A 19,769-nucleotide genomic window follows, 5' to 3' on the forward strand; every position below is an offset into this window, starting at 1 on the left:
CAGATGGGGCGTGGCTGAGGGCGGGTGTATGACTGAGAGTGAGAATGAGTGGTGTGAGAGGCTGCAACAGTACAGGGCTTCAGTGTTTCCCTGCCACACAGTGAGCTTCAGAATTTTGGAGGTGAGAATTATTTATATAGATAATTAACTTATATTTTCTCTATCAATACTCTGTAATCCATATTATTATGTAAGCCGCATTTAACCTGCTTTAAGTGGGAAAGCACGGGGTACAAATGTAATAATAAATAAATAAATAGTAGGGTGGCCTGAGGATTGAGTCAGGACACAGCTGGAATAAAATGGCTGGGTACCATTCCCGAATATGGCCAGTAACTGGGTAACTTCTGCTAGTCTTGTACTACTAGGTCCAACGTATGCTCAATTGGACTTCACTACAAACCGTGCCTTTTTCTTTGCTGCTCCTTCTTTCTGAAACTCACTCCCCCTCTATATCCGTGCCGAGTCTTCATTCGAGGCTTTTAAACCTGCGCTAAAGGCTTGGCTTTTTGCACAAGACTTTGAATCCACTTAAATGTGTCCTGACTGAGAAAACGATACTCTCTTGTTGTTTCCATGGCTTTGCCTCAACCTGGGGCAGATGGACATTGCACCCCCCCCCCGGGTGCAGTACAACACCCCCCCCCCCGGCGTATCACCTCCAAGCCCCCCCCCCCACACACGTGCATTCTTACCTGCTGGGGTGGGGTACAGGGAGCAGCTGCGTGGCTGTCGGCTCCGCTGGTTCCCTGTGCCACAGAACGGGAAGTAACAGCAGAGGGAGCAGGGAACCAGCAGAGCTGACAGTCATGAGGCTGCTCCCTGCACCCCTCCTGCAGCGTGCACCTGGGGAGGACTGCCCCACCACCCCGCCCTTGGTACACCACTGCTCTATACTTAAATAGTGAATTGCTTCTTGCTAACATGTGTTGTCTGTCCTATCCAAATTGTAGTTCCTTTCCTTTTCAAACTTTTTAAATATTTTATTTATTGTAAACCGCTGAGACCTGCAAGCTGGCTTTGACGATATATCAAACTTTAATAAACCATAACCGCCTCAGCCGTGGATACTCAGCAGCAAATAATTCAGTCAGTGACGGCCAGTGTTAGGCACTGGAGGGCCTGGTGAAAATGAAAAACAGCATCTCCGAACTCGACCACTCACTGTAATTTAATTTTAGAATAAAATGATTTCAAGTAGTCTGATTAGAATCCGGAAAAGAAGCGTGATTCAGGTCTCATTAATTTCTGAGTCCATGTAAACACATTTCACCGTCAGGACCGAAACTCCTGTATTAAATTATTGTAGAAATAGTCGGGATTTAACATCGTACCTCAACGACAAATAACCTCATTCATAGTGAGAATTTTTAGGGAGTACATTTCAAAGGGTATTTGTTTCTTTTTCTAGCCTGAAGGACTTCTGTTGAAGGCCCCCGTTTGTCTTGTATGAATTGTAAGCTCTTTTGTCTGTACAGTGCTGTGTGCATTGAGAAATACCCAGTAAAAATAACAGTAGGAACAATCTGCTATTTCCCGTCACGGAACTGGGACCACTCTTGCCCATGTCTGTTATAAGAACATAAGAGTAGCCATACTGGGTCAGACCAATGGTCCATCTAGCCCAGTATCCTGTTTTCCAAACAGTGGCCAAGCCAGGTCACAAGTACCTGGCAGAAATCCTCCATACTACAAATCCCAGGGCAAGAAGTTGCTTCCCATGTCTGTCTGAATAGCAGACTATGGACTTTTCCTCCAGGAACTTGTCCAAACCTTTTTTAAACCCAGATACACTAACAACTGTTAAAACATCCTCCAGCAAAGAGTTCAAGAGCTTAACTATTCATTGAGTGAAAAAATATTTCCTCCTATTTGTTTTAAAAGTATTTCCATGTAACTTCCTTGAGTGTCCCCTAGTCTTTGTACTTTTGGAACGAGTAAAAAATCGATTTACTTCTACTCGTTCTACACCACTCAGGATTTTGTAGACCTCTATCCTATCTCCCCTCATCCATCTCTTTTCCAAGCTCAAGAGCCCTAACCTCTTTAGCCTTTCCTCATACGAGAGGAGTTCCAGCCCCTTTATCATTTTGGTCGCTCTTCTTTGAACCTTTTCTAATTCTGCTATATCTTTTCTGAGATACGGTGACCAGAACTGAACACAATACTCAAGATGCACAAGTCTGTGCCATAGGCATGTGTTCAACATCTCCTGTGGTCCAGACTGGTGTGGAGGACATACATGACAGGGACTGGCAGAGGTGAGTTACACTTCATATTATGTTATTCACTCAGGCCGAATTTGATCACAGTGATGTGTTGGGATCTTAGGGAAAGGAAGGGGGAGAGAGGTGTGTGGGGTTTTTAAATCTCGGAAAGATTCAGTTATCAAATGCCATAAACTTGGAATTAAGCGCATTTTATACAAAAGGAAAACAGAGAAACTGAGCACTGTCTCGGCCGAAGCACGGAGAAATGTCATATGTGCATTACACATCCTTTGGATTGGATGAGATTTCAGGCCCCATTGTTTTCTAATTCTACAAATTTACAGCAGCTCATTGCAAAGCCAGGTTTTATTTTGACACAGATTCAGTCTGTCTTTCCTAAGTGTTAAAAAAAAAAAAAAAAAGGAGTGAGGGAGACAGACTTGGAGGGTGTCTTGAAAATGTATTCACTTCCTTGCTGCTCCATCAATGAACAAGTAACAGGTGGAGATCATCAACTTTCTCCTCCAAGCGGGTTTGCGACCTGGTGTCACTAGGGTGGTTAAACCAACGGAACAGCAATGCATTTGGCAGTGGCTTCCATTGAGTTTCAGCTTGTGATGATGAACTAATAACAGCTAGAAGGGTGGTAAGCCACGGGCATCTGATAGCTGGGTAGATAATGCAGGCTGAAACCATCAGGGCTCAGTTGGAAGGATAAGAATAAGCTGTAATACTGAGGCACATCTGTTCTTCTTCAGACAGACGCCATCCCCTCATTTTATAACCTGGCGACTAATGTTAGACACCAACCCAAATTTTTGTGCCTAAAACGGTACACAGTCCCGAAATCTGCGCACAAATAAATTAGCGAATGAGCTGTTAATGATCAATAATTGATGTTAATTGCTTCTAATTTGGATTTGCGCAAAGATCTGGCAGCGTAAAGTTCTATAAAGATCCGTGCTCAAATCCTCTCGCATGCAATGCAAAAGAGGGCGTGGCCATGGGAGGGGCAGGAGCAGGTCAGGGGCGTTCCAAAGAATTACGTGCAGGGTTATACAATTTGGAGGCTGTGCACCCAAGTTGCGTGCCAGGATTTACACCAGGTTTCAGTTGATGTAAGTCCTCGTGCCCAACGTTGGGCGCCGGAATACATGCTAAGCGCTCTAGAAAAGCGCCGAGCACAAGTTTTTCCCGGCACCTACTTTTCGGCGCCAAAAATTGGCAGTCATGCACGTAACCAAAGTCGCATAGTGAATACATGCAAGGGGGGTATGCACACGGGCATCTCGCCAAGTGACATGCAAAACTTACAGAATTATAGAATATGATCAGTTGCGCGTGTTGCATGGTGCATTTAGGCACACCAACTTACACAGTCATTGACCTGCTATAAGTGGGTACAACTATATTTCAGCGCACCATTGCAGCTTTGCACTAGTATTCTATTGGCTTAGGCACAGGTTGAAGCCATTACAGAATTGGGATTAAGCACGCCACATTGTGGCACCTACATCTTGGTGCTAAGTTATACAATTGCCCCCCCCCCCCCCCCCACACACACACACACAAGTCTGGCATGTCCACAAGGAAGAAAACATTATGTCTTACCTGATAATTTTCTTTCCTTTATTCCTACCAGACCAGTCCAAAACTAGTGGGTTATGTCTGTCAACTGCTAGTTGTTCTGAACTGGTCTGGTAGGGGCGCTAAGGAAAGAAAAAATTAGGTCTTACCTGATAATGTTCTTTCCTTTAGCCTTATCAGACCAATCCAGAATGTGTGGTTGAGAGACAAGGCCCACTAGTTCTGGACTGGTCTGGTAGGGACACTAAGGAGAAGTAATTTAATGGGCAGATCAAAGGAGGTCTTGAGTGATTAACTGTAAAAAGTCACAGTGTCATAGTCCGGATTGTGAGCATAAGGAATACACAATGCAGTAGATTTTATGATGAAGTTATAAGATTTGGTGCTGGTACTGGTTCTGTTCTGTGATATTATTTAAGCAGTGTAGTAATATTTGGTAAGTTTGTATGGCCTAATTCCAAAAGTGAGAGGTGAGAACCATTTTCAAACACTAGATCATCTTCCATCTAAATTCGGACAAACCATTAGGGAAACACTGCCCCATATTTACACCCATGCTGTACTCTGTTACACACCCTCGTAGCATTTGATCATTCTCACTCCTTTTTTAAAGATTTATTATTTCAATTAAAAAAAAAATAAACCATCACAAAACAGTTCAGCTTGTCATAGTGCAAGAGGCTGGGAAGAGGTAGACAGCAAGACTTCCTTGGCCAACACCATTCTTTGGTCAACACCAGAAATGGTCCTACATCTACCTCCCAAGACAACTCCACCATATAAAAAATCTTTGGAAGTGAGGGGGAGCTTCCGCTATGCTAACCCTGGGGAAACATTTTCCAAACTTGGGGACAAAAGAAATGGGGGAATAGATAACTCTTGCAGTATCTGCTCATAGAACGGAGTAATATACAAAAAAAAAATAACGTTTTCAAAGGCAGGGGCATCAAATTGCATTCTGGGAGGTGAACTCCTTTAGTAAGATAACACATTATCAGATTGTATTCAAGCAATGCATCAACCTTGGAAATGTGTACTGGACTGGTCTGGTGAGGACGCTAAGAAAAGAGAATAATTATTGGACTCTATGGGACCAGAGCATTTGCTAAATATGGGACACTCCCAGCCAACACCCTGTTGGACCAGGGAATGAGCTGAGCATGGGACTGTACTATGAAGAGTGCCTTAGACTGGACATGCCTCCATCAGTCACCATGTACAGTAGAAGATGAGGAAAACTAGAGATCACCGGACTGGGGTTGGGGGGGGGGGGGGAGGTGGTGTTAGGAGGTGACTCCAGCATTGTCACTCACTTCTGCTGAGATTTAGTCTTTCTAATGACTCAATTGGTGATTAAAGCAGCTCCTGCTGGTGTCCTCTGATCTGTCCTGGCCTGACAGAGTGCAGCGGGGATGAGGCAAAGAGAACTGGCTGGAAGAGGAGGGAGGTTCGGACTGAAAGTTTGAAGTCCCAGCTTCCTTCCTGTCAGAGGTGTGACCGCTGGTCGCCTGCATGGACCCATCTTATGTGCTGGACTATTATGTACAGTCTGCTCGCCGGATTGTAAGCGGGTCTGCAGCTAATGTCCCTAGAACAGAAGCAGAGAAAAAAAGAATCAGATGCAACACAGAGCTCATAGTTTTTAAAGAACAGGAGGCGAAGCTGTCCGAGATCCGAGTGAGATTGTGTGTGGAGCATGAGGTACGGCTGTCCAAGGTACAAGTAGAATTGGACGTGAAGCAGAAGGCGCAGCTGCCTAAGAGTGGGACCAGGCATGGACCATGAGGTGCAGATGTCCGAGGTCCGGGCGTGACCACATGTGGAGCATAAGGTGCAGCTGTCCGAGTGAGATTGAGTTTGGAGTACGAGGTGCAACTGTCCGAGGTGTGAGCGAGATTGCGTTTGGAGTACAAGGCGCAGCTTTCCGAGGTCTGAGTGAGATTGCATTTGGAGTACGAGGTGCAGCTTTCCGAGGTCCGAGCGAGATTGCGTTTGGAATACGAGGTACAGCTGTCCAAGGTCCGAGCGAGATTGTGTTTGGAGTACGAGGTGCAGCTGTCCAAGGTCTGAGTGAGATTGCGTTTGGAGTACGAGGTGCAACTGTCTGAGGTGTGAGCGAGATTTCGTCTGGAGTACGAGGTGCAGCTTTACGAGGTCTCAGTGAGATTGCATTTGGAGTACGAGGTGCAGCTGTCCGAGGTCCGAGCAATATTGCGTTTGGAGTACGAGGTGCAACTTTCCAAGGTCCAAGTCATATTGCGTTTGGAGCAGGAGGCGCAGCTGTCTGAGGTTTGGGAGTGGCTGTGTGGAGAAACTGTCCAGGTCCGAGCGGGACCAGGCGTGGAACTCATGGCTCAACTGTCTGAGAAGCCAGCGGGACCAGGCGTGGAGCACGAGGTGCAGCTTTCCGAGGTCCAAGAGAGACCAGGTGTGGAGAACCCCTGTGCACGGTCCAGGAAGACTGCACCTGGAGTATATGACACACATTGACATATTGTGGCGTAGGATATAATTTGGATCCTCCTAGGCTCAGTGGTTTATCTGTTCTGTAGAACAAGATAGGTGTTGGGCACAGAGAGCTGCCTTTAATACCTGAGACCAAAAAACAAGAATCTCAAGTTTACAGTGAGTGATATGCAAATGAAGGCCTACCAAAAGAGGGATTTTTTTCATGATTACACAAAAAACTCTATTGTATGGCTCTGCAGGTTCCGCATTTAACAGAAAATAAGGTGACAATAGTGCAGAAGGCAGAGAGAGAAACTCTGCACCACAAAAATGGCGGAATTCAGCCAGCGGAAGTGGTTAACAGCTTCAAATTCTTTTGGTACCTACCACCCACCCGGCCCCGCCCACAGGCTAGGTCAGAGTGATATCAGCTCTAGAAGACACTGGAGAGGTGACAGCAGGAGCCGAGAGGAGGGAGAGAGAGAGAGAGAGAGACTGACTGCAGAAGCACAGAAAGGGCAGAGTTAGGAAAGGCAGGAGAGGAGAATGCAGGATTAGGGAATTACTAAAGTGAGAATGATAAAACACGAGTAAGGGTTAGGAGTTAAAAGCAGCATCAAAAAGGTGGGCTTTTAGCCTAGATTTGAAGACGGGCCAGAGATGGAGCTTGACATACCAGCTCAGGAAGTCTATTCCAGGCATATGGTGCAGCAAGATAAAAGGAACGGAGTCTGGAGTTAGCAGTGGAGGAGAAGGGTGCAGATAAGAGAGATTTACCTAGTGAACAGAGTTCCCGGAGAGGAATGTAGGGAGAGATTAGAGTGGAGAGGTACTGAAGGGAGAGATTAGAGTGGAGAGGTACTGAGGAGCTGCAGAGTGAATGCACTTATAAGTCAACAAGAGGCGCTCAAAGCCCACCTCTTCAACGTCGCCTTCGGCATCTAACCACCATACCTCTATTCAGGAAATCTAGACTGCCCCCACTTGACACTTGACATTTCGCCCATTAGATTGTAAGCTCTTTTGAGCAGGGACTGTCCTTTTTGTTAAACTGTACAGCGCTGCGTAACCCTAGTAGCGCTCTAGAAATGTTAAGTAGTAGTAGTAGTTTGAACTGTATGCGGAAACGGATAGGAAGCCAGTGAAGTGACTTGAGGAGAGGGCTAATATGAGAATAACGACACTGGCGGAATATTAGTGGTGCAGCAGAATTTTGAACAGATTGAAGAGGAGAGAGAGATGGCTAAGTGGGAGACCTGTGAGAAGGAAGTTGCAATAGTCTAAGCGAGAGGTGATAAGAGTGTGGATGAGGGTTCTGGTAATGTGCTCAGAAAGGAAAAGGTGAATTTTGTTGATATTATAGAGAAAGAAACGACAGGTTTTAGCAATCTGCTGAATATGTGCAGAGAAGGAGAGGGAGGAGTTGAAGATTACCCCAAGGTTATGAGCTGATGAGACAGAAAGGATGAGAGTGTTAGCCACAGAAAATGGGGGAAGAGAAAAGGTGGGTTTAGGGGGAAAGATAAGAAGCTGCCAGAACAGAGACAGAGCTGGGAGAGATTGGAAAGGCGGATTTGTAGAAGGAGGGGTTGGAGCAACTCTCTGTCTCTCTGTCACCTCAGGTGGTGAGTCAGGAAATAAGTGAGCATTATGCTGGAAAATGGGCCTCTGGAGGCCATGAGCAGCTCCTTCCACCCCTCCCAGGTCTGCAGCCACCACAGCAGCAATTAATCTCTGGGATGCCTACAGGCTCCACTTTCTTCCTCTGCTTTCCAAGGCGCTGTGAGCCCCTGGGGCGGGGTTCCTCAAGGCCAGAGGAATCTCCAGCAATGTACCAGATGATGCAAAACACACAAACAACCCAGGGGACAAGAATTCACCCTGCCTCGCAGGAACCGGCAGTTTTGAAGTGCTAGCCGGTCCTGGTCTTACCAGCCCCTTTTCCCCTACGGGGATGTGCATGCTGGGATTTGTAGTTCCAAGGGCTATAAGAATCCCAGCTACTCTTGGGCTTTACCCTCCTGAGGACCCTGGTACGTGCTCGGGACTGTGGTCATTATGCCACCCCAGCTCACAGCGCCTGTATAATGTCACTGTCTGTCTGGAATCGATCAATGGGATCCTGGGTGTGGCATTGCCTGTGCGTCTGGTTCCTGCCCCCCTCCCCCATGTCAATAAAGACTAGTGATGGGACTGGGAAACAGAGCTCATGGTCCTGGCGGTTCCTGTGCTCTAAAGAAAAAGATATCCTGCCTTTCCTCCCTCCCCCACCTTTCCTACCATCTTCTGGGACAGGAAGAGGGGGGCCTCCCTTTACTACCAGTGCCCTACTGAGAACAGGCTGGCAGAAGCCACACCCAATGGCCCAGTTCCTGGAGTTACGCTGCCACCTGGTGGTCCGACCACATCTTTACACAACCACCAGGCTGCACTGAAGGCTTTCCAAGCATAGGCAGGGAGAAGAAGGATTTTACAGCCCCAAACTGTGGGCCAGGAGCCCCAATGGGGTCACAGTCAGTAGAGGATCTCATGGAACAGGGTTGCTCCCTCTCTCTCTGGACCTGGGTGGTGACCATTAGCACAGGATCTATGAGTCATAGGAGCCGACTCTGTGGGTGCTTGAGCACCCCCAATATTGAGAAAATTCCTTGTATGTGTCCAGGGAGGGGTTATTTCCACTGGGCTAAGCACTCCCAATAATTTTGAAAAGTTGGCTCCTATGCTATGAGTCAGTCCCTGCCCCCTCCTCTCGGCCAGGGGAGAGTACTGGAGGGTGAATGGAGTTATCCGGGTACGGCTTGTACTCAACAGCGGTACCCGGGTAACTCCCGGCTCAGCACTTATATGATAGAGACGTTTAAATACCTCAGTGGCATCATTGTACAGGAGGTGAGCCTTTTTCAAATGAAGGAAAACCCTGGGATGAGAGAGCATAAGAAGAAGTCAAGAGGAAATACACTTAGGAGGAACCTAAGAAAACATTCCTTCATGGAAAGAGTGGTGGATGTGTGGAATGGCCTCCCGGAGGAGGTCGTGGAGACAAAGACTGTGACCTAGATGCACAAAACTGTAATGACCCTTTAACGGCCGCTGAACGATGAAATTTCCCACCGTCTCATGCATTAAGGGCCCTTTTCCGAAGCCGATAGCAGACAACAAAAACGGGATGCAAACGAGTCACTTCCAATTGAATATGAACAAATCGCAATGCACCAACCATACCGACGCTTACAACGATTCATTTACCGCAAAAGATTTAACGAGGAGTTGAAGCTGTCATTCAGGCCACAGCTGTCAGACAAATCCATCGTAACATGTCAATGCACACAAAAATACACCCCAAAACAATTTAATCACCTAGGAACACTTATGGACCAAAAATTGTGGGAACCACGTTACACGCCACACACCTTGGACAATAATAAAATGCAGCATAAAGGAACAATAACATGGCAGCACCTTCGAAGCACGAAAATGTGAAATGAAACAACAGGAGCATGGCTGCAAACTTATCATCTGTTTAGTAGGAAAACTACCCATAAAAAAGCAGAGTGCCTGAAACCACACGGTACACAGCGAAAGCAAAAAAAAAAACATGTGGAAAACAACGCAATTTACTAAAAATCAAAATTTTAACTTTGTAAACGTCTTTCTATTGCCAGCACAGAGAACAACACACAACAATCAAGTCGCAGCGCTCGGTAGTTGTGATTTTAAAAAGCTGCGACTCGACTATTACACACCGTGGACACATGCCTATGACGTTACATACACGTAGGTTAGCCACGTTGATCCGTGCGTATGCATTTCCGAACGGATTTCCGAAATTTTCATGCATCCGACTTCTGAGTACCGTTCCGAAATTTTCTACTGTGCGTTTTTCCTGCATTGCTCGTACTTTCGAAATCGGTAAGCAGTTTTACGTTTCGAGATTCTTTATGAAGGGTTAATGCATCTGGGCCGGTGTCAGAATTTAAGGAAGCGTGGGACAGGCATGCAGGCTCCCATAGGAAAAGGAGGGAGTTAGTGGTTATTGAGGAAGGGCAAGCGGAATGGGCCATTTTGGCTCTTATCTGCCCTCGTGTTTCTATGACTAGCTAGGCCCATGATAGTCGCCTGCCTGGATTTTCAGCGGTTACCGGGTTAAGTAGAACAGGATGCCGGGCCCTTTGTTCTTTTGAGAAGTCGGGGGAGAGGCATAAATATCATCAGCATCTAGACTTATGGGCCTTTTTACAGCTTAAAATGGGGGTCACATTGAATAACAAAACAAACCAGTGAGGTAAGTTCAAGGAGGATAAAAAAGATGCTTTATTCAGAAAACGTAAAAACGAGCCGACACGGCCGTGTTTCGGTCCAAAGGCCTGCCTCAGGTCTCGATTAATCTACATAAAAAACGGATATAAACATATATAGTATATCTACTAAATTAAATTAATAAATACTGAACAATATGTGGAATGAACGCATAATGTGACACAGATAATTAAAGCCATTATAACTATATAAGAATTGTATGAGAGTGATGTGAAGATAGTTAAACACTAAAATGGGTTATACAGTGGAGCATGCTGATTAAGAAACATATAAATACATGATGTAACATTGAGGTTTGAAACTACTGGCATGAAACAAATAATATAGAACATATAAAACATATTGAATGCAGTTAAATTGGTGAAATTTAAAAAAACATATCATCACGTGATATAGTATTTTGATTTTTCAATACAAGCAATTTGTGAGCCATGTTATGTACAATTCTGGGGCTTATAATTAAGCAATTTAAAATTTTTTTTTTAATTCATTATTATTTCAAATAACATGACAGTACAATTACAACACATAAAATAAAATAAGTGCTGTGTGATAACCAAAAATGATAAACAGACTGCGAATGTTTGAGAAACAGAGAAATAATTGTAAATATAAATTCTGCTGATACCTCTGACGCAGGGGTGTAGCCAGACCTCGCTGGGAGCGGGGGCCACAGCCCTAGGTGAGGGGGCACTGTTTAGCCCCCCTCCCGCTGTCGCCCCCCCAGCCGCCGCCGCCACATTGACCCCCCCGACGATCCCCTTGAACCCCCTCCCGCCACCAACCCTCCCCCGCCGTCGCCGCCCACCCCGCCGCTTCAAATACCTTGTTGTTTGCTGGCCCCGCCAGCCGAGAATCTAGTTCTTCGGCGCTGGAGTAGCGCCTTCATTCAATGCAGTTCCTGGCGTGATCAGCTGTTTCTGACGCCGTATGTGACGTATGGCGTCAGAAACAGCTGATCACGCCAGGAACTGCATTGAATGAAGGCGCTACTCCGGCGCCGAAGAACTAGATTCTCGGCTGGCGGGGCCAGCAAACAACAAGGTATTTGAAGCGGCGGGGCGGGCGGTGACGGCGGGGGAGGGTTGGTGGCGGGAGGGGGGTTCAAGGGGATCGCCAGGAGGGGGCCAGGGCCAAATCTACGGGGGCCCAGGCCCCCTCAGGCCCCACGTAGCTACGCCACTGCTCTGATGTAAAGTAAGGCTTGATAACAGGATAAATTGTTGTGAGGATCTAGGGCAGGCGGGCGGGCCTAGTGGTGTCCTATCCTCCCCTCCCCTTACTCCACTGCCCTGGTGGTCTAGTGACCTCTTTGGGGCAGGAAAGAGCCCCCTCTTTCCTGCCCCCAGCGCCTGAATACTGTTCCTTGCTGACAGTCCCGCTGCCGATTCAAAATGGTCGCTTCAACTCTCGGCAGCCATTTTGAATCGGCGCCAGAACCAGAGTCAGCAAGGAACAGTATGCAGGCGGGATGGGGCGGGGTATGTGTTCTCTTTTTAGGGGAAGCAAATATGGTAACCCTACCTAGGACCTACCCTGGACGTTGGATCTTACTCCCTGGCTCAATAACCATGGGAGCACAGACTGGGGAAGAGAACTGCCCTTCCCCCCAACACACCTTTCCTTTGCAAGTACCTGTAGAGATTCAAGGTTAAGGGGTTCACCCCACGACTTCCCCTCCTCCCATCAGGCTTCTTGTAGGCGTTTCTTCTGCATGGAGCTGAAGGTGCCTTTCATCAAGGTTGGCTCGGAACCCACCATCGGTTTTGGCTCCTTTAACTCCTTCTTCCGCACCTGTAGGGAATGATGGGGACGGGGCGGGGGGGGGGGGGGGGGGGGGGGGGGGAGAAACGAAACAAGCCTGTAATCACTCCTGGAGTGGAAAGGCTACAGATTAAACTGACTTCCCCCCTCCTCAAAGGTCACAGACAGTTATCCTGTTTCATGTGAGGCAAATACCCTGCAGAACCTGGGAGAGAAATGTAAGTTCTGCCCTCGCATCAGTCTTGCCGATCATTTTATCTACCCTGGGGTCTCTGCCTTTCTTCCCCGTGGTACTGTGGCAAAAGATAAGCTCCTCTCCCCTGCTGTTTTTTCAAAGTCACAAAAGCAGTGTTGGTAGCACAGTCTGAATGGAGTGGGTATGCACTTACTCCTTTCAGGATCCGTTCCCGAATCTCCGACTGCGTTAGGGGTCTCTCCTCCTGATCCACTGCCACGTAATCGGAATCGCTGTCACACTCCTCCCTAGGAGAGGGAGGAAGGAAGAGTGCTCTGTCGCTCTGATATCCACATTACAGACATAAAATGAACCACAGGGGTCAAGTATGGTTGTACATTTAGTATGTGTGTGTGTGGGGGGGAGGATGGCATGTCTGCACGAGTGATGAATAGGAAGAGAAGGGGTGTCAGGGTGTATGTTTTTGGGGTATGGGAAGGGGTGCTAGAGTGCAAGTATTTTGGAGGGTATGGAAAGGGGTATCGTGGGTGTATTTGTGGGGATGGGGTGTCAGGGTGTGCTACTGAGGCCTATTGAGTCTGTCACCTGGGGAAGAATTGTAGTCACCCATATTCTTGCTGTTTAAGTACATAAGTATTGCCACACTGGGACAGACCAAAGGTCCATCAAGCCCAGCATCCTGTTTCCAACAGTGGATAATCCAGGTCACAAATACCTGGCAAGATCATGAAAAAGTTCAATACATTTTATGCTGCTTATCCCAGAAATAAGCAGTGGATTTTCCCCAAGTCCAATTTAATAATGGGCTATGGACTTTTCCTTTAGGAAGCCGTCCAGACCTTTTTAAAACCCCGCTACACTAACTGCCTTTACCACATTCTCTGGCAATGAATTCTGGAGTTTAATTACACGTTGAGTGAAGAAAAATTTTCTCCGATTCGTAATAAATTTACTACTTTGTAGCTTCATTGCATGCCCCCTAGTCCTAGTATGTTTCTCTCCTTCCACAGGATCAGAAGGGAGGCTGAAAAGTGGAAAGGACCCCAGGACTGGTCTAGGACTCGTGTGACTGCACAAGAATGACCACCACCCTACACTGCACGCTCTCTCCCCAACAATCACCGCTACTAAGCACAGCTTCCCCTTCATTCACACAGGCCTATGGCCAGCCCTAACGAAAGGCCCATCCTTCACCATTAAACCACCCCAAAAATGGCAGGTAGCTCCACTTGGCTTAACAAGAGGCACGTGAAGGACACAGCCATCTTCAGAGAGATGCAGAAAGTGTTTATGAATATTTAGTGGGTTGGTGGCCGCAGGCGCTTCCCTTATAGCTGGTAGCCGGCTCCTCCTCACCCCGTGGACGGGAGCTGCATCTCCGAGGACTCTCTGGATACGTCACTCAGCTGACCCAGCAGGAGCAGGGCTGTCTTCCCGGAGCTGTATGGCTGGTCGAAGTTCTGAAGGAGGGGGGAGAGAAGCAGAAAGTGAGAGGTGTTTAAGATGAAAAATCGGCTTATGTTTGAGGCTGGGGTAGTAGGTGGGTTTTATGATTATTTACCGAGGTCATCGCTTGATGATACAACACCCTTCCAAATCAGATTCAGGGAATTTTACTGACATGACAGTCTGTGTACGTGTTACCGAGATAATCTGTATGGTTTAATTCTCTCTCAAACTCTCAGGTCCTCCCCTCCATCTCTGCCCTGTCTCTCTCTCTCTGCTCCTTCTCCCTCCATCCCTGTTCCATCTCTCTCGCTCTCTGCTCCTTCACCCGCCATCCCTGCCCTGTCCCTCTCTCGCTCTCTGCTCCTTCACCCTCCATCCCTGCCCTGTCCCTCTCTCACTCTCTGCTCCTTCACCCTCCATCCCTGCTCCTTCTCCCTCCATCCCTGCTCCATCTCTCTCGCTCTCTGTTCCTTCACCCTCCATCTCTCTTTCACCCTCCATCCCTGCCCTGTCCCTCTCTCGCTCTCTCTGCTCCTTCACCCTCCATCCCTGTTCCATCTCTCTCACTCTCTGCTCCTTCATCCTCCATCCCTGCCCTGTCCCTCTGTCGCTCTCTGCTCCTTCACCCTCCATCCCTGTTCCATCTCTCTCTCTGCTCCTTCTCCCTCCATCCCTGTTCCATCTCTCTCGCTCTCTGCTCCTTCACCCTCCATCCCTGCCCTGTCCGTCTCTCGCTCTCTGCTCCTTCACCCTCCATCCCTGTTCCATCTCTCTCCTCTCTGCTCATTCTCCCCCCAGCCCCATCTCTCTCTCGCTCTCTGCTCCTTCTCCCTCCATCCCTACCCCATCTCTCTACCACTCTCTACTCCTTCACCGTCCATCCCTGCTCCTTTTCCCACCATCCCTGCCCCGTCTCTCTCTCTCTCTCTTTCTTGCTCCCTCCTGGCCCGTCTTTCCCACACCCCCCTCTCAGCACTGTACCTTGGAGTCGAGAAAAGACCTGACAGACAGGAGCTCGTTGGTCTTGTATTCAATGAGGCCCAGGTACTGCATAATGCTGCTGTCCCGAAGTGTGCCACTGCCCAACATTTCATCCAGCACACCTCGGTCGCAGCGTAGCTTCCGAAAAGTGGAGTCGATGCCTGGGGGAAGGGGGAGAACAGGAACACAGAGAGTCAGAGAATTTGAATACACAGGTACCCAATACAGGAGACCCGTCAACAGCATGTACACATGGAAAACACACGTGTGAATGATCCCGGCACATGCGGTGTCCTCCCCAGGATCTTGTGATTTCATTAGTCACCTGCCTAACTTAAAAAAAAAAAAAAAGGTTACAATACTGGGCAATATTCCCCCACCCAGCTGAAAAACATTTCTGGGGAGAACACTGGCTACACAGATACACGTAATACTAACCATGTGGCGTACATACATGCAATCTACGTACACAGTTACACAAACATGCAAGCATGCATCCCCAACAAAACACGTTAGCATGTAATTGTGCACAGAGAACAGGTGGAACACACTTTTCTTTAAAACCGTCACACAGACACAGAGGCAAGCTGCCGACTGCCCTGTCTGTGATGTCAGTGTTTCATAACACACAGAAGTGTTGCCATACTGGGACAGACTGAAGGTCCATCAAGCCCAGTATCCTGTTTCCAACATTGGCCGATTCAGGTCACAAGTATCTGGCAAGATCCCAGAACAGTAAAACAGATTTTATGCTGCTTATCCTAGAAATAAACAGTGGATTTTCCCCAAGTCTATCATAGTAATGGCTTATGGACTTTTCTTTTCAGGAAATCATTCAAACCTTTTTAAACCCTGCTAAGCTAACTGCTTTTACCACATTCTCTGGCAATGAATTCCAGAGTTTAATTACACGTTGAGTGAAGAAATATTTTCTCTGGTTTGTTTTAAATTTACTACTTGCGTGCCTCACACTAAGCAGAGGGTTTCAACATATCATCAACTATGACACCTAGATCCCTTTCCTGGTTGGTGACTCCTAATGTGGAACCTTGCATCATGTAGGTATAGTCTGAGTTTCTTTTTCCCCACGTGCACCACTTTGAATTACTCACATTAAAGGTAATCTGCCATTTGGATGCCTGATTGGAATGAAAGAATCAAAGGGGCTCATTTTCAAAGCACTTAGACTTGCAAAGTTAAACTGTAATCTCTGGTACTTTGTTAGTCTAAATGCTTTGAAAATACACCTTAAAATTAAACAAATCAAAAAGATTTAATTCTCCATAAGAACATAAGCGTTGCCATACTGGGACACACCGAAGGTCCATTAAGTCCAGTATCCTGTTTCCAACAGTGGCCAATCCAGGTCACAAGTACCTGGCAAAATCTCCAAAAGATTCATGCTACAAATCACAGGGCAAGCAGTAGTTTCCCTACCTCTGTCTCAATAGCAGACTCGGGGTATTGGGATAAACATATACCCCCGGATTCTATAAAGGATGCCTAAACTTGTGTAGCAAAATTTGGGCATTGCCCTGAGATGCGCACGCAACTTAACTGGTTAACGAACCAACTAACGGTAATAATTGGGCATTAACAATTAATTTGTTAATTGGAACCAAATAAGATTTGCGTGTGATAATGTGTAACTCAAAAGGGGGCGTAGCCACGGGAGGGACATAGGCATGTCAGGGACGCTCTGAAAAGTTGCGTGCGTAGTTACAGAATGCGGCCTCAGCGCGCCTTAGGGGCCAGCATTTAGACTACGTTTTGGCAGGCGTAAGAGTCTGGCGCCAGAAGTTCGGCGTAGGAATCGTCGCTAAGCGGGATTCTATAAAGGATGCGCAGCCTATTTACAGAATCGCGCTTAGCAGTGGGTTTTTTTTTCTGTGCTGAATTTTGAGCGCCATTCATAGAATCCCCTCATAATGGCGCAAACCTAGTGGAATAAAGCCGTTATGCACTGAACGATTAACACGTTGCCACTAAATTTGAAGGACCCCCTCGGGAAGAGTCTTGAATATAAGCAAAAAAGCCGGTTTCGCTAAAAAATGAAACGGGCGCTAGCGGGGCTATCATCTGTTCCCTGCCCTGCCATGTCCAGCGATTCTTCCCTCCCTTCCCATCCCCTCCCATCCCATCCATGTCCAGCGATTCTTCCCTCCCTTCCCATCCCCTCCCATCCACGTCCAGCGATTCTCTTCTGCCCTGCCCTCCCCTTCCCTCAGTGTCCCACAATTCTGTCCTCCCTTCCATGTCCAGTGATTGTCCTGTGCCCTGCCCAGCCCTCCCATCCGTGCCCCGCGATTCTCCCCTTGCCTCCCATCCTATCCATGTCCATTGATTCGCCTCTGCCCTGCCCTCCTATCCCTGTCCAGCGATTCTCTTCTGCCCTGCCCTCCCCTTGGTGTCCCATGATTCTGTCCTCCCCTCCATGTCCAGCGATTGTCCTGTGCCCTGCCCTCCCATCCATGTCCCGCAATTCTCCCCTTGCCTCCCATCCCATCCATGTCCATCGATTCGCCTCTGCCCTGCCCTCCCATCCCATCCATGTCCAGCAATTCTCCTCTGCCCTGCCCTCCCATCCAATCCATGTCCAGTGATTCTTCCCTCCCATCCATGGCCAGTGACTCTGTCCTTCCTGCTGCCCTGCCTTTAAGCCATTCATCTTACCTGAGGTGGCAGTGGCGGCAGGCTGGGCTCCTCACCTCCAGCCTTCCCTCTCAGTGTCCCGCCCTCCTCTGACATCATTTCTTCTTTATGCAAGGGAAGGGAACGCTGGAGGCGAGCTGACGTCAGCATGCTGTTACGAACTCAGCCAGCCAGCCATCCAGGGAAGCCGTTACAAATTATTATATAGATGAGGGAGAGGAGTGCAGAGGGGAAAATGCAAGCCTACCGCTAGCAAGTGACAAGAGAGGCGTCATCAGAATTCATCTCAGGAAAACAGAAAGGAAAGACAGAGACTGGAGGGAGGTTTCTTTTGGCTCAGTGGTGTCTAGTTAGCCAGCTGAGCACCTTCACTGAGCCTCTTTGATCTCTGTTTGCACTAACTCGCTATGTTTCCATGGAAATTTTTTCAGAGTAGCTTCAGATCAGGCCGGCCTACATGGGCTGAGGCAGCCAGTGCTCTGCTCCTGGCACAGGGAGGGTAAAGTCGTTGGTGAGGCCCCACCTGGAGTATTGTGTTCAGTTTTGGAGGCCGTATCTTGCTAAGGATGTAAAAAAAAAATTGAAGCGGTGCAAAGAAAAGCTACAAAAATGGTATGGCATTTGCGTTACAAGACATATGAGGAGAGACTTGCTGACCTGAACATGTATACTCTGGAGGAAAGGAGAAGCAGGGGTGATATGAAACAGACGTTCAAATATTTGAAAGGTATTAATCCGCAAATTAACCTTTTCCAGAGATGGGAAGGCGGTAGAACTAGAGGACATGAAATGAGATTGAAGGGGGGGCAGACTCAAGAAAAATGTCAGGAAGCATTTTTTCACAGATAGAGTGGTGGATACTTGGAATGCCCTCCCGCGGGAGGTGGTGGAGATGAAAACGGTAACGGAATTAAAACATGCGTGGGATAAACATAAAGAAATCCTGTTCAGAAGGAATGGATCCTCAGAAGCTTAGCGTAGATTGGATGGCAGAGCCGGTGGTGGGAGACGAGGCTAGTACTAGGAAGACTTCTACGGTCTGTGCCCTGAAAATGGTAGATACAAATCAAGGTCAGGCATACATGTAAAGTAGCACATATGAGTTTATCTTGTTGGGCAGACTGGATGGACCATACAGGTCTTTTTCTGCCGTCACCTATTATGTTACTGTGTATCCAAGGTTCCTCAGCTCTACAATGTCTGCTATAAACAGAGGAAGGTCATAGCCCGGCTTCCCTCACCGAGAGGCAGCCCACCTTTGTATGGCTGCCTTACCGTCTGTAAACCAAGAACCCCCCCCCCCCCCCCCCCCCGGACAATGAGGTAAAAAGCTTGAAGTCCCGATACTGGTCTAGAGTGGGAAGTTCTAGACAGGGAGCTCTCTCTTGTCCTTACTTATTTTCAGCTGTTCTATAATCTTCAGCACTCGTTTCAGATGCTCTTCATAGCTGTTTGCCAGATCCTTGGCCTCCTCCTCTTTCCTTTCCATCTCAAGCAGGAGGGCTTTGTGATCGTCACCCAGGCGCATCCCTTGGGCCTTGACGTCTTCCATTTTTCCTTTGATCTGGAAGCAAAACAAACAATTCATCAATAGCCACATCTTTCACCTTGTTCGCAAACAGATCAGTAGCTGCTGAGATCCAGGAAACTTATCATCAAGACGGAGCTGGCTTTGCCACTTGGAGGCCCAGGGCATCTACCTAGGGCAGCAGAATTTAGGGGGTGGCTCCGGCGGCGGGTGAGCTGCTGAGGAGGCTGTCAGCATGGGCCCGTGCTTACGACCAGCTGCAGCCCGCATCTCCGAAAGGAAGTTCATGTCCGAGAGGGTGGTATTCAGCAGTGTTAACCACAGGCCTATGCGGAAGGCCCTACGCCATGCTTTCATTTTGGTGAATGCAGTCTCAGGCTCAAAAGGAGGTAGAAGCAGGCCTAGTTTGTGGTTTTGCTGTGCTTTCCTGTAATGACTGGAGTTCTAATGTTTGTCCAACCTGTACATACTGTATTGTTTCTTTTATTTTATAAATTGTAAACCGTTCTGTCTTGCAGTAGCAATAAGATACGGTATATAAATTGACGTAAATAAATAAATAGTAGGGGGAAGGGGATATGAGATGCTGAACAGGGGGAAGGGGAAATGAGATGCTGGCTACTTTGTGGGAGGGAGG

The 19,769-nt window shown here is 47.7% G+C and overlaps 2 protein-coding genes across 4 annotated transcripts in view; both read right to left on the reverse strand.

Moving 5' to 3' along the window:
• The window catches only part of LOC115466521 (sulfotransferase family cytosolic 2B member 1-like), a 1,032,539-nt gene that overhangs the window by 783,614 nt on the left and 229,156 nt on the right, over nucleotides 1-19,769 (reverse strand). The gene's annotated exons all lie outside the window — the stretch shown is intronic.
• CCDC114 (coiled-coil domain containing 114) overlaps nucleotides 4,513-19,769 on the reverse strand; it is a 28,504-nt gene continuing 13,247 nt past the window's right edge. For all 3 annotated transcript variants that reach the window (XM_030197776.1, XM_030197778.1, XM_030197777.1), the window contains exons 11-16: nucleotides 19,000-19,168; nucleotides 14,953-15,113; nucleotides 13,879-13,982; nucleotides 12,716-12,809; nucleotides 12,198-12,356; nucleotides 4,513-5,385 (exon numbers count right to left, since the gene is read on the reverse strand). In XM_030197776.1, coding sequence (XP_030053636.1) covers nucleotides 12,249-12,356; nucleotides 12,716-12,809; nucleotides 13,879-13,982; nucleotides 14,953-15,113; nucleotides 19,000-19,168 — 636 coding nt within the window. In that variant the 3' untranslated portion in view covers nucleotides 4,513-5,385; nucleotides 12,198-12,248. The remainder of the gene's footprint in view (nucleotides 5,386-12,197; nucleotides 12,357-12,715; nucleotides 12,810-13,878; nucleotides 13,983-14,952; nucleotides 15,114-18,999; nucleotides 19,169-19,769) is intronic.

Source organism: Microcaecilia unicolor, chromosome 3, assembly GCF_901765095.1.
Source record: "Microcaecilia unicolor chromosome 3, aMicUni1.1, whole genome shotgun sequence".
Lineage (NCBI taxonomy): Eukaryota > Metazoa > Chordata > Amphibia > Gymnophiona > Siphonopidae > Microcaecilia > Microcaecilia unicolor.